This window comes from Salvia splendens, chromosome 9 (genome assembly GCF_004379255.2).
Source record: "Salvia splendens isolate huo1 chromosome 9, SspV2, whole genome shotgun sequence".
Classification (NCBI taxonomy): domain Eukaryota; kingdom Viridiplantae; phylum Streptophyta; class Magnoliopsida; order Lamiales; family Lamiaceae; genus Salvia; species Salvia splendens.
This window is the reverse complement of record NC_056040.1, coordinates 17,402,503-17,416,169: the sequence shown is the minus strand read 5'-3', so window position 1 is coordinate 17,416,169 and position 13,667 is coordinate 17,402,503. Positions and strand designations below refer to the sequence as shown.

Sequence of the window (13,667 nt, the reverse complement as noted above, 5' to 3'; positions counted from 1 at the left end):
CAAAATAGATAACCCCTAATGTTAGTAATATTTCTAACCCTAACTTGGTCATGTTTTCTTTTCAGATCCGTTCAATTTTTAAGTCAAACTTGCTAGTAGTATTTGATAGCTCTTAACTATCGATATATAAATCACAAGAACATGATATTTTATCATAGATTGTGGTGGCTCATGCTAATAAATCCAGCAATGTGTTCTCCAATCTCCAATAAAAATAAAGGTATACATAGTTCTAGAAAAACACAAGAGATTGGAAGAAATCTCTTATTGTTGTAAATCAGGAGTACATGAAATTGAATAGTATTAGGAAAAAAAGAAAGACTTCTATTTGGGAGGCTGGGGGCAGAAATAGGTGCATATGCAATTGGTGCCACTACACATTCCATGACCATAAGCCATTGTAGAACACCTTTGCTCACATCTATATGCATCACATGTGGTGGTGGACTGCAGATTTTTAACACACTGATGCTCCGGAAGCAATGTTGAAACAGCTGAAACGACAAGACAGATGATTATCGACAACTAAAACGAATAAGGAACATAGTATGAACAGCCAAAACGAATGAAGGAATCGTAGCGTGAACCAGAGGCGAAGGCCAGAGCGAGGGCGACTAGGATGACCATGGCCGCTGAGATAGCTTTCATTACGATGTGAGCTCTTGAAGAGCATGAGCCTACTGTTGCTGCAACATAGCCACCACTACTTATAAAGAAAGCAAGAAAAATTGTTACTTGTGTCGAAAGATAGTTTGCTGTTTCCTGCAAAAGGGTTAATGCATTTCCTAAAATTAATGGGGATTGAGTTGTGTGTTGTACACTAAACAAGGTCTTTACTTAAGAACAAGTTCTTTTCTTTGTGCCCACTCCTAAACATGGATGAGGATAGAGGATGTCCTAATCTTATAAATTCATATGTACAATAATGAGAACGTTCTTATAAACATCCACATAGCAATTTAATGGTACACAATGAGCCTGACATTGATGTGCAATTTTATAGTATCCAATACATATGGACAGTAAAAAAAATTCTAATCCCAAGTACTCCTACAAGAAGAAGCCAATATATAACTATATACAAATAGCTGCAGTAAAAAACTATAGAACTAACTGTATACAAATCAAGTAGTACAACACTTTTAACCTTTAAAAATCATGAAGAACGAGTTGAAAATAATCTATGATTTCAATTTAACAAATCTGAAACAAAATTTAGTATTGCCACCATTATCTTAATCCCTTCTCCATGTTAGATATTTTCGTTAATAATGAAAATCACTAGTATGATACTCCAAGGTCACAATAACTAAAGCTTTATAAGCTAACATTGAACAGTTGACAAAATGTAGCGGTCAATTTCCAACTCTTTGTCCTCATCACAAAAATAATCAAACAGTGAAGCAATGACATCTAACAAGAAAACACTTAGTAACCACCCTTGAGATCATTGACCACATCGTAGGGGATTGGAGTTACAGTCTCTAATGTTGTACCTTCCACCATGAATCCGGGCTTCGGCCCTTCTGGCTGCCTCTTTGTGCTGATGATTTTACCCTGTGCCTTTGCATCAGCTTTCAACTGATCGTTCTTCTTGATCCTTAGCATCACCTCTTCGTGGCATCGTGATTGCTGAACATGTTCAATGCGGACATGGATTCTCTTCCTTATGATTCTGTTACCAACCTGAATTAATGTATCATTATCCAGACAAGGGTCAGATAAGAAAGAAAACAACAGACAATCTATGATCAAGTAAATAAACCAAAGGACATCAACAGTCATACAGCAAAAGGCTAGATATTCATGAGCTCAATAAGACTACAACACTTATTCTAGCATTGACAATTTTTGTTAATAGTAGCTAAAGATTATTTCAAGTACTCCCAGTTTAAGTGCTCACTAAGAACATCATAGCATTTTTCATTTATGAGCATATCTATACATATATAAAAGGCTAGTTTTGGAAGGTTTTGAATAACTATCTTGTGCAAGGGATGAAAATGCAATAATTAAAAATAAATTTTGATTAAATAAATTTAGTTGTGGAAAATTTTAATGTAGCAGTTACGATGATTATTTCCATTGATTACTTTTAATTCATTTCATTTGGTAATAAAACAATATTCTTTTGGAATTGGACCAAATGATGTAACCGCCTATTAGAATGTGCCATTAAATTACCTTAATTTTGCATCTAATAATTTAATTATGCATCATTTTTCAAATACATAGTCAAAAATAATTTCAATTATGTACTCACAATTTAGTGAATGGCTCTATAGTATAGTCCATATCTTGGACATTTTTTAAACGGCCAAATTAAACTATTAATAATCAATTAAGAGTATGAATTGAATATGATTATACCAATTTTTCTACCATTTTTTTATTTATATCATAAATTAATATTTGTTTTAATTACTATTTGTTAGCTAGATAAATGTTCTTTCATTTTTGTGATGTATAGTTGCATTTGAAAGGTTTTAGAAATTGTTGGTGATCTTTGTCTATAAATACATGTTCTATCATTGTGGAAACCGTAAATGAGGCGGCGCAGGTGTCATGTGAGAGAGTGAAAGACGAAGAGCCAAATATGTGAGTCGGAGGTAGTGGAGAGAGAGAGAGAGTTGTGCAAAAGATGGTTAAAGGCAAATAACACTTTTAAATCCTGTTTTGAAGATCATTCTATTTCAGTGATATTAGTTCATATCTAAGTATTTTCTTCATGTTAATTTGTTTTATTTTTCCGTCTCACATAAGTTGTTGACTATCTATAATATTTTGAACCTAGAGCGTTACACATTCGTCGTCAACTTCGTCACTTCCATAATTTTCATGCAAAGGAAAACACTTAAAGTCAACGAAATGGCAAAAGGAAGCAAAGAAGACAAAAATCATAAAATATCACATTTGTATTTGCGCATATGCATACAACATAAATAATCAATTTAGAGATTAAGGAGGAAAATAAGGCTGAAGAAGAGTCAGCGGTAGATGTGGTTTGTGTTTTACTATATCTCTTTTCTCTATTTTTCATGACTTGCTAACTTTTATTTTATTTTTCTAATGTTTATATATGTGTGTTTTTTATTTGTTTTGTTGTTCATTATTTTATCTTTTTATGGTGATATCATTGTCCTAATTATATTTTTTAGCTATATATTAAATATTTATATCAATTAAATATTGATATTATTTTAATATTAAAGTGTGTATGTGTTAAGGATGTTAATTCTCTTTGTTGTAAAGATCAATATAAGTGTTGTAATTAAAAATATTTGCATGTTGATTTAATTTAAAACTTATTTAATTTTATATTTATAATTATCTAACATATTGTGACTATAACGTATTACATTTTATTTGTAATCTTATGTAATGATGTTATTTTTTTATTTTATTTGAAGGATTCACAATGTCTAATTAATAAAATAAAAATATTTTATTTCGCGCATAGTGCGTGGACTAACACTAGCTATATTAAACAACCAAGAAATGGTGTCTTGGATATCCAAGGAAGAATAAAAGCAGCTTAAGATCTCAAGGCTGACAAAGCAAAAGCTCTTAGGCAGAGACTGTTAATGTTTTGAGAATCAGCCAGAGATCAAAAGTAACCATAAAACAATAATGGTTCCTTATACTGTAGCAATTCATCAAACCATACAAAATTTCTTCAAAAATGACATTAAGATAGTGATCCTGTTTATTATGATATACGTATTTATTTTTTACCACTTTCCAAAACATAGCATCAACAAATTAGTAAACACAGTACACCGAAATAAAACAAATTTCCATTTAAATTATCATGAAATTAGAGCCGAAGAATAAAAGCATCAGAAGCTCTAAAGCCCGGTGAAAGGCAAAAGCTTTCAGGCGGCTACTGCGAATGTTTTGAGAAACAGCCTTAGGATTTGTCATCACAGAAACCCCAATTAATCGCAAATAGAATAAAATATAAATCAAATACTTACAAAATTAAAACACACACACAGTCTGAATACGAGAAGCAAAATACAGAAACAAAATTAGTCCGGAATTAAGGAAGCGATGGATACCTGCTTGTTGACTTCAACGCCGACAGCACGCTTGGTGACGTTCCAGACCCGGCCGGTTCGGCCATGGTAGAATTTGTGGGGCATGCCTTTGTGGATCGAAACGTTAACTTTGACATCCACATAGTCTCCGATTTTGTAGGTGCGGAGGTAGGTCGATAGCCCTTCTTTCTGAACGCCCGCGAGAATGAATCTCTGGTACGCGATCTCAATCCGTGCCCAGCCGGCATTGTTGTGATAGCTTGAGCTGAATTTGAGTGTTAGGGTTTTTGGGGAAGATGAATGTTTTTAAAGGGAAGACAAATTAGGGCTTTACGATTTTCTGAAGGGGGAATGGGCTTCTTAAGAGCATCCGCAATGGCGGACTTCCGTGCGGAATTCCCACGGACGTCCCGGAATTCCATCGTGGACGTCCGCCATTAGGCGTGCCCGCCACGGATACGGAATTGGGCTGAGGACGTCGCAGGTCCGCGGCGTTAAGTGGAATTCCGCGGGGACGTCCGCCATTGCGTCGACTCCCGCGGAATTCCACTTTATTTCGTTTTTTGTAATGTCCATATATACCGCTCGTTGAACTTCGTTTCATTTTGCACCACTTGTTTTAACAAGTTTCTCTCTCTCTAAATTCCTTTTATATAATAGTAATGGCTGGTAGTGGTAGTGGTAGTGGCCATCATGAAGACGTAATGGCTCCGATTTGGGCACGTGTGCGGGAGGCCGCGGCGAGGGAGGAATAAGAGGCCTCGGCGGTGCCTCGACCCATCCACCGTCGCACTATAGTACCCTGCGACCACCTCGCTGTCCACCGTCCGTTGTACGAGGACTACTTTGCGTCGGAGCCACGGTTTGGGGAGACCTTATTCCGGCGACGGTTTAGGATGCAGCGGCCGCTGTTTATGCGTATCGTTGGCGCTTTGGAGCTTCGATACAGGTATTTCAGGGTGCAGGAGGATGCAGCGGGTAAACCCGGCCACACATCGATTCAGAAGTGTACTGCCGCACTCAGGCAGTTGGCGTACGGAGGTGCGGCGGACATGTTCGACGAGTACCTCCACATCGGCGAGTCGACAACCCGCGACTGCCTGGAGTATTTTTGTCAGGGCGTTAGAGAGATATTCGGGGATAGGTATCTTCGGAAGCCTACCCAGATTGTCAGGCTCTGCTGGATATGCACTGGGAATGGAAGAACTGCCCCTCTGCATGGAAAGGGATGTACACTACCGGTTTCAAGGCCAAGAATCCCACGATGATCCTTGAAGCGGTAGCTGACTACCGGTTGTGGATATTACATGCCTATTTTGGAGTAGTCGGGTCGAACAACGACATCAACGTCCTCAAGTCGTTGATGTCGAACAACGACATCAACGTCCTCCAGTCGTCGCCCCTTTTCAACGACCAGTGCATGGGCGTCGGTCCGGCCGTCAACTTCGTCGCCAACGGCAACCAGCACAACATGGGCTATTATTTGGCGGATGGGATATACCCGATGTGGTCCGTCTTTGTGAATACGATCAGATGCCCAACGGATGCGAAGAAGGTATACTTTGCGCAACGTCAGGAGGCAGTGCGCAAGGATGTGGAGCGGGCATTTGGTGTGCTCCAGGCTCGATGGGCGGCAATGAAGGGTCCATCACGGCTGTGGTACGTTGACAGCGTCGCCGCCATCATGTACGCATGTATTATCATGCACAACATGATCGTCGAAGATGAAGGTCCAGCACTGACCGATTGGGCCAATGATGATGCTGCGGGTCCAAGCCACGGCGTGGCCACTAGCAATGTACGCATAGGGATTCCCCATGACGACGTCGATCGAGTCTGTGCATTTGCCGACATGCGCCAAAAACAAGCCCACGTTCAACTCCAGAACGATATTATCGAAGAAGTGTGGCAGCGTAGGGTCGTCGTTGATGTAGTTTTTAATTATTGAAGTGTATTTTTTTTATTTGGTGAAATGTACTTTTCTTATTTTAATGGAATTATTTCCTTATTTTCGTCGAAATTTTAATTACGTAAATTGTTTACTTCCGAAAATTGTTTAATTTGTGAATTTGTGATTTTTTTTAATGTGGGAATTCCGTCGGGAATTCCGCAGGGGAATTACGCCACTGTGCAGTGGGAAGTCCGTATGACGTGGCAGTGCAGTGGGAAGTCCTTATGACGTGGCAGAAGGTGTTTTTGGGAATTCCGCCGGGACATCCGTACCACTGCGGATGCCCTGAGCTGCTATTTAAAATAAAACCGTTTGCATTTAATGAGTAAAATGAATGGTAATAAAAATTGAAAACTATGAATAAAATAGGTTAATTGTAATTCATGAACTATGGCAGAAATTTGATATTGCATATTAACTTTAAAGTTTAAACTTAGTCCGAACTTATATGTTTTTGTTCTAGCTGGAACTAACACTGCCATGTCGGTACATCTACGTGGTAAGTTACTATAATTTTAAGTTGGATTAAAAGGATGCCGTTTTTATTATAAAACATAAAAATAAATAATTTCAAGGTCCATTTGATATATAGAATTAGAATTGAATAGTGATAAGAATTCTACGTATTGGAATTGGAATTGGAATTGGAATTGGAATTGGAATTGGAATTTGAATTAAATAATCATTCAATTCCAAATCCTTTGTTTAATAATATTATAAGGATAATAACTACATACATTACAAAGTTTGGTTAAATTCTAATCTATCCCGTAAACTTTAAAATTGAAATATTAAATCGTGAAGTTTCATATATTCTCAATTGTCTAATTAATCCATGCACAAACCATTGTCTTCTTGTGATGTTACTAACAATATTTCAATAATATAAGAAGGGAAATGAGAAAATAAAGGAATATAAAAGAAAAATTACTTATATTAATGAAACACGACGTTTTGTGCATAGATGGGGTAATCAAAAAAATTGAAACTTCGTTATTTAATCATTTAATATTCCAATTTTAAAGTTTATGGAACATACCAGGAGTTGACTGAACTTCGTGGTTTAAATGGTTAATTAAACCCAAAATTATACTCCCTTCATCCCAATAAATATGAAACGTTTGCTTTTTGGCAAGGATTTTATGTAGTATTGTTTTGTGAGTTAATAAACAGAGAGTAAAGAAATAGAAGGAAAAAGTAGAGATGATGTTGTTTACATTTAATTTTAGGAAACGTTTCATTTTTAATGCCAACCAAAAAAGTAAAACGCTTCATTTTTAATGGGACGAATGAAGTATAATTGATATGAAGTATGTGCAATGTGTGTGTTTGTATGTGGTTGTGTGTGTAATGTGTGAAGGTGCCCAATTTTATAAATATGTGGAATTTCAATTATCTACTTTTGATATGAAATTCAATGTGGAATTGAGAGGAACTGGAATTGTAATTCAATTCTAAATCAGAATATTTCGCGGCTACAAACATTGGATTCGAAGTTTGAAGGTTGTTGTGATTTCTAGGGTGCAATTTAAGTACACAAAACAAGTAATAAATCCTTAAAAATACTACCTCTACAAGTATACAAACGTGAAATGCAGTATAAAAGGTGTCGAACCCACATGGAGGGGATTAATTGCTAAAACTAGTAAACCTAACTAAAAGGCAGTAAAATAGTTTAATTTTGAGTTTTTGATCAAGAGGCAAGTGAAGGACAAAACGAGAAGGAAAAAATACAAGGGAATCATGATAAAGAGGGAAGACTACTCATATCTTGTTTCTGGTTGCTTGTTCACATGAATCCTAAAGTCTAATTACTTTCTAATATTTATCGAGATTTGTTGATTAAAAGCTCTCACGCAGCTGATCACTGATCGTGGAATTTTACACATAGGATAAGCTGATCACCTCTCTTAGGCTCTACTTACCAACCCTTCACTCATACAGTCGCATAGTAAGCTCGGGATTGGCTTCTACGAAGGTTCAACACATACGATCCACCTCGGACTATCCCCTGATCAGTTTTAGCCTAGGGTTTCTTATCTATGTTAGCTCCCTACTCCAAGTTAAAGAGACATTGAAGTTAAGGCCTTTACCGGATTAAGTTTGCTAGCAAAACCCAACACGGATTGAAGTAAACACATACACAAGAACCAAAATATGAATATCAATCAAAACACAATCATGGATTCATATTTACAAGCTTCTCTAACTAACTAGGAGTAATCCCTACAATCTAGCCACTCATAGTGGGCAACAATACAAGAAAATAAGTAAATGCTACCATATAGGCAAAATTAGGGAAGAATTAGCCTCAAGCTTCTTCTTCTTCCTCCCAAAAATGGACTCAAAGCCTATTTCTCTCTCTAAAAAGTCACCTCCAGCCACCAAAAGATGCCTTGGAAGTCGTGCCCTAGCTATTTAAATAGTTAGGGCTTAAAACACAGGCCCAGTAACATTTACCCGGTCTGGCGTTTTGCACTACATTGCGCAGTCTTCGTAAAACAACTGTATCTTCTTCTACTAAGCTCTGATTGAGGCATACGAGGTATCCACGCGAAGCTCTTTCGAATATGAATGCAATGGTGGACTTGTAGAAGCATTTTAAGTTAATCTTGAAGGGCTGATTACTGATCAGATTCAGACATTTTTTCCTTTCTCCTCTCTCTCTTAGAGCTTGGCCTTTTGTCCTACAATCCATTTTTACCTTAAAAAGTATGTTAAGATAATGCAATAAAGGACTACAATTTGATTCACATCAAAGGTTCGAATTCCGATTTAGCAGATTTAAATAAAAACTTAATTAAAAAATATAAATTGTCTCACTTCCTCAAATATACAGTTTTATTAGGGCATCCATAATAAGAATAGCCCAGCAATAGCCCAGCCACAGCCTGGCCACAAACTCCTCCGGCTACAAACTCCTCCTGCCACATCATCAACACTAAAAATCCTCCTGCCACATCATCAAGACAAGCAAATAGCGCAGCAATAGCCCAGTCATAGCCTAGCCACATCACTCATAATTATATAAAAAAAATAATTAACAATCACACAAAATACGGAATTAAATTTACGACAGAGATACGGGAAAATTCAATAATAATATTAAAATTTTAAAAAGTACATTAATTAAAAAAACACACTTCATTAAAATTAAAATAACATTACAACATCCTCAAGAATGAGTTTGTCCCACATCGAAAGTAGAACATAAAACATTCAAGGATGTCTCTATAAAAGAGAAACAACCAAGAATGAGTTTGTCTCACATCGAAAGTGGAACATAAAACATTCAAGGATGTCTCTATAAAAGAGAAACAACCAAGAATGAGTTTGTCTCACATCGAAAGTGAAACATAAAACATTCAAGGATGTCTCTATAAAAGAGAAACAACCAAGAATGAGTTTGTTCCACATCGAAAGTGGAACATAAAACATTCACGGAGGTCTCTATAAAAGAGAAACAACCAATAATGAGTTTCATAAAAAAATATTAAATAAAAAAATTAAAATTTCCGTTCGCCGATCGGGAGCCTGCAATAGCGGCCAGCCAATCGGCGTGCGCTCACCGTTTTTCTCGCCGATTTGGCGCTCGCCGGCTGCAATAGTTTGGCGAGCGGACCAGCGAGCGCCAAAAATCGGCGAGCCGGTGCGCTCGCCGCTATTGGAGATGCTCTTAGTATTTTTCTAGTATTTTTTTTTAATTTTATCATTTTTTATTTGCATTTTAAATTGAACAAATAAAGTAGTGAGACTCGTGAATAGTTAAGAAAAGAGAATAGTTAAGAAAAGAGATAGTGGAGAGTTGGAAGATTGGGAGTGTTATTTTGTGAATAAGTGATGGAGTAAAACGAGGGGTGGGATCCATAACCAATTGAAGAGAAAAGATGATTAACAAAAATGTATTGGATGACCTTATACTTAAGTGATTTCACTTTTGTTTGTTGTTCGTCTTTTGCCGGACATCTCAAGTTTCATCTCTTCCAAACTACTCTAATTTTTTTAAAAAGTTGATAGTCCTTCGTCACTAAAAAAAAGAGAAGAAATTAAATTTCGTTGGCCCTATCAATAAAGTGACGTTGTATAACTAATTAGATCAACAAAGAAAGGCACATGACACAAAATTAATAAAAACCCTATTGTTTTATTAGAATTATTGTTATACTTAATTAAAATCCCCAATATGTGAAATTTATTTATTAATTTTCCCAATCATTTCGTTATATGTGCAAGCTGATATTCTTTGTGGTGAGGTAGCTATGTTATTTTTCTAAAAGAAAAATTATATGTACGCCATTTCAATTACTTCGTCAATTTTATAAGTTTATGGTTTTTGCTACCATTGGCCCCATAAAAATTAACCATTTAGTCTTAAAAATGGGAGAATATGTTTTTATTATCTATATTGATATATATTGTTTTAGAACTCTATTGAAAAGATTCTTGCGGTTGTACCTAAAAATCGTATTTGGAACTGAGTTTATGCTTAAACTTACTAATTTTATTAATTTCCAAATTTACAGTATTGCCTACTGTCTTCATCCGGATACAAGTGATCAACTTCTTTTCGGAATATAATTTAAGAAAATGATATTTATTGAGTTAAGTGGAGAAAAAAATATGAAAAAAAGTAGATGAGATATTGCTGCAATAAAGTAACAAAGAAAAAATAAAGTAAGAGTGTAAGAGAGAGTACTGTTCTTTGAAAAAAAATAAAAAGAATCAATCACTTGTAATAAGATAATTCAAAATGAAAAGTTGATCACTTGACTTTCGGATAAATCCTAGAGAGTATAATAGTCTGATATCAACTTTAATTTGAAAACACAATAGTAATATATGTTTATTCGTGTATATATACTTCAAGTCTCTTCGTTATTCATGCACCTCAACTGAAAAACACACTATCATTCTCCGCACATTTGTAGTCATGGCCAAATTTCCAACATTTTCTCTCCTCATCATTATCATTCTCCTTGCTAGCCATTTCCCTCCCAACAAGCTCCCAAGGATTCTCTACAAAACTCTCCAAAAGAGAGATGGGAAGATTGTTGATTTCTGGAATTACAAGATATAAACCGGGCGTAATACAACTCAAAAGAAGGAATACAAAAGGACAAACTGAAATGGAATTACAATTATGGCACGATTTTAAATTTTTTTTATTTATTTTATCACAAAATATGTTGGCACCTCAAATAAAAAAAGATTATAATTTTTTTGTAATTATCAAGGGTATCCACCAACGAATTTTTCTATCAGTGATTTCAATCTGTTTCCTTTTTTCCTATTGCACCCATAGCCAACTTAATACGCAATATTCATATTTGTCCATTATATGTAGTACAAATATCACCGATCCCATACGCCACAACAAAAACAAAAAACAAACACATCTATTTCTCACCAGACATGGCCATAGCAAAAACGTTCTCTCTCATTATCCTCCTCCTCTACTTGCTGGCCATTTCCTTCCCAACAAACTCCCAAGAATTCTATAGTACTAAATTGTCCAAGAGAGAGACGAGGAGAGAGCAGCTAACTCACCTCCACTTCTACTTCCACGACGTCCTCTATGGCCGCCACCCGACGGCCGTGGTGGTGGCGCAAGCCGCAACCACGGCCTCCTACCCCTTCAAGTTCGGCGAGACGCTGATCATCGACGATCGGCTGACGGTGGGGCCGAACCTGAGCTCGAGGGTGGTGGGCCGAGCTCAGGGGATGTACGCGTCAGCCGATATGGGCGACGCCGGGCTCTTGATGGTCTTCAATTTCTTCTTCACCGAGGGGAGGTTCAACGGAAGCACGCTGACCGTGGTAGGGCGGAACGCGGTGCTCTCAGCCGTGAGGGAGATGCCGATCGTCGGCGGCAGCGGCGTTTTCCGGTTTGCGAGGGGGTATGCTCAGACGAGGACACATTTGCTTGATTTGAAAAAGGGATATGCTGTGGAGGAGTATCATGCTTATGTGTTTCACTATTAATCTTCATGTGTATCAGGGTCGGCCGTGATAAAATGTAAATTCTATACATTATATAAACTCCAAACTCATCAACACAATGTCAATCCAGTGTGAACACATTGTAAAATTTTTAGATTTTGCTATTGATATTATTTTGACATTTTCTATTGATGTTATCATAATTTGGAGTTTGTACGATATTTAGAGCTTACATTTCATTACATCTCTATTAGTATGAGTGTACATATGTGATAGGCTCACATATGAATATATACAATGAATAATCTCATTATGGAGTAGTTGGAGAAATATATTATTGTCATGTACTATCACACACAATGAATAATCTCATTATGGAGTAGTTGGAGAAATATATTATTGTCATGTACTATCACACACAATGAATAATCTCATTATGGAGTAGTTGGAGAAATATATTATTGTCATGTACATATGTGATAGTATTATATATGAATATATACAATGAATAATCTCTTTATGGAGTAGTTGGAGGAATATTTTATCGTCAGTGTACATATGTGATAGTATTATATAGTATGAATAAATACAATGAATAATCTCTTTATGGAGTAGTGGGAGAAATATATTATTGCTAATGTTGTTGTAACGTTACATTACTTTTTTAAAATCATACTTGTCTGAAATATTTATTAGCATGCATATCATCAAAAACATTTTCAAATTCTCAATTCACACATTTCGCACTCTCAATTCTCAAATCCCAAATTACGCAAGAGAGGGTGGCGGAATGTGGCGTGAGTGAGGAGGTGAAGAGGCCGGGAAAAATTGTGAACCGATTCAGTTCTCAACCCCTTTTTTAATAAATAAGGATATATGTCAAGTCTTTTTTAATAGGGTCCAATTTTCTACTCCACCCAATAACCCAATTAATTAATACGGGGTATAATTAGTTTATAATACCCTCGTCCCATAAAAATATGAACAAGGAGTATGGCATGAGAATTAAAATAAAATTAGTAAAGTAAGAGAGAGGGAGAAGAATGGTATGGTAAAGTAAAAGAGAGGAGAAGAATGGTATGGTAAAGTAGTGTTAGTGGATAGTTGGACCTACATTATTAAATTGATATAACTTTTCAAAAATGGAATGCACATATTTTTGTGGGACGGACGAATATTGAAAGTGCACATATTTTTATGAGACGAAGGGAGTATAATAATATTAACTAAATCAAATATTTTAATTAAATTTGATCACTTACTTAAATTTAATTAAAAATTTAGTAATATAATACACCCCTTCAAACCAATATCTTCCATACTATATAAATTTTCTGAATTTTTGAATATAAATAAATTATTAAATTTATTTAATTCATGACATTTTTTATTTTGATTTTTTCAGGCGTTACACTTTTAGCACGGTTTACTTTAATTTGAGGAATTACAATCGACTCGTCAACTACAACTGACGCCTCAAATTATGTTGTGGCCACAAACTAATGCAATGGATTGGCACGGAATAAAGATTAATATGGTGAATTCCAACGTGATTCGAGTAAATAAATTTGGGCACGCTTCGATCCCGACAATGATTAAGGTTTGTTTTTATTATGTAATTTTGTATTTTAACTGTATTAGTAGTTTATTTCTTTTTGGATGTCAATATACATTTAACATGTCATTTATACTTACTTTTATAATTCTCCTCTCGTGTTAATTAACTAAATTTTTAT

The 13,667-nt window shown here is 35.8% G+C and overlaps 2 protein-coding genes across 2 annotated transcripts; one reads left to right on the top strand and one right to left on the bottom strand.

The window, feature by feature from the left end:
* Positions 1 to 178: 178 nt before the first annotated feature.
* LOC121747844 (60S ribosomal protein L21-2-like) lies at positions 179 to 4,392 on the bottom strand. Its single transcript, XM_042141980.1, has 4 exons — positions 4,062 to 4,392; positions 1,497 to 1,686; positions 588 to 686; positions 179 to 494 (listed from the first exon to the last, which is right to left on the bottom strand). The coding sequence occupies exons 1-4, from the start codon at positions 4,143 to 4,145 to the stop codon at positions 325 to 327; spliced, it is 543 nt and encodes a 180-aa protein (XP_041997914.1). The 5' UTR covers positions 4,146 to 4,392; the 3' UTR covers positions 179 to 324.
* Positions 4,393 to 10,807: 6,415 nt separating this feature from the next.
* On the top strand, positions 10,808 to 12,152 carry LOC121746559 (dirigent protein 21-like). Its single transcript, XM_042140444.1, has one exon. The coding sequence runs from the start codon at positions 11,404 to 11,406 to the stop codon at positions 11,971 to 11,973; it is 570 nt and encodes a 189-aa protein (XP_041996378.1). The 5' UTR covers positions 10,808 to 11,403; the 3' UTR covers positions 11,974 to 12,152.
* The last annotated feature ends 1,515 nt before the right edge of the window (positions 12,153 to 13,667 follow it).

What these genes read in the sequence shown, in the direction of transcription:
- LOC121747844 (XM_042141980.1), bottom strand. Translation starts at nt 4,145, where the DNA reads ATGCCCCACAAATTCTACCATGGCCGAACCGGCCGGGTCTGGAACGTC. An exon ending in GCGTTGAAGTCAACAAGCAG is followed by an intron (nt 1,687 to 4,061) that starts GTATCCATCGCT and finishes ACATTAATTCAG; the next exon opens with GTTGGTAACAGAATCATAAG. An exon ending in GCCCGGATTCATGGTGGAAG is followed by an intron (nt 687 to 1,496) that starts GTACAACATTAG and finishes GCTATGTTGCAG; the next exon opens with CAACAGTAGGCTCATGCTCT.
- LOC121746559 (XM_042140444.1), top strand. Translation starts at nt 11,404, where the DNA reads ATGGCCATAGCAAAAACGTTCTCTCTCATTATCCTCCTCCTCTACTTG.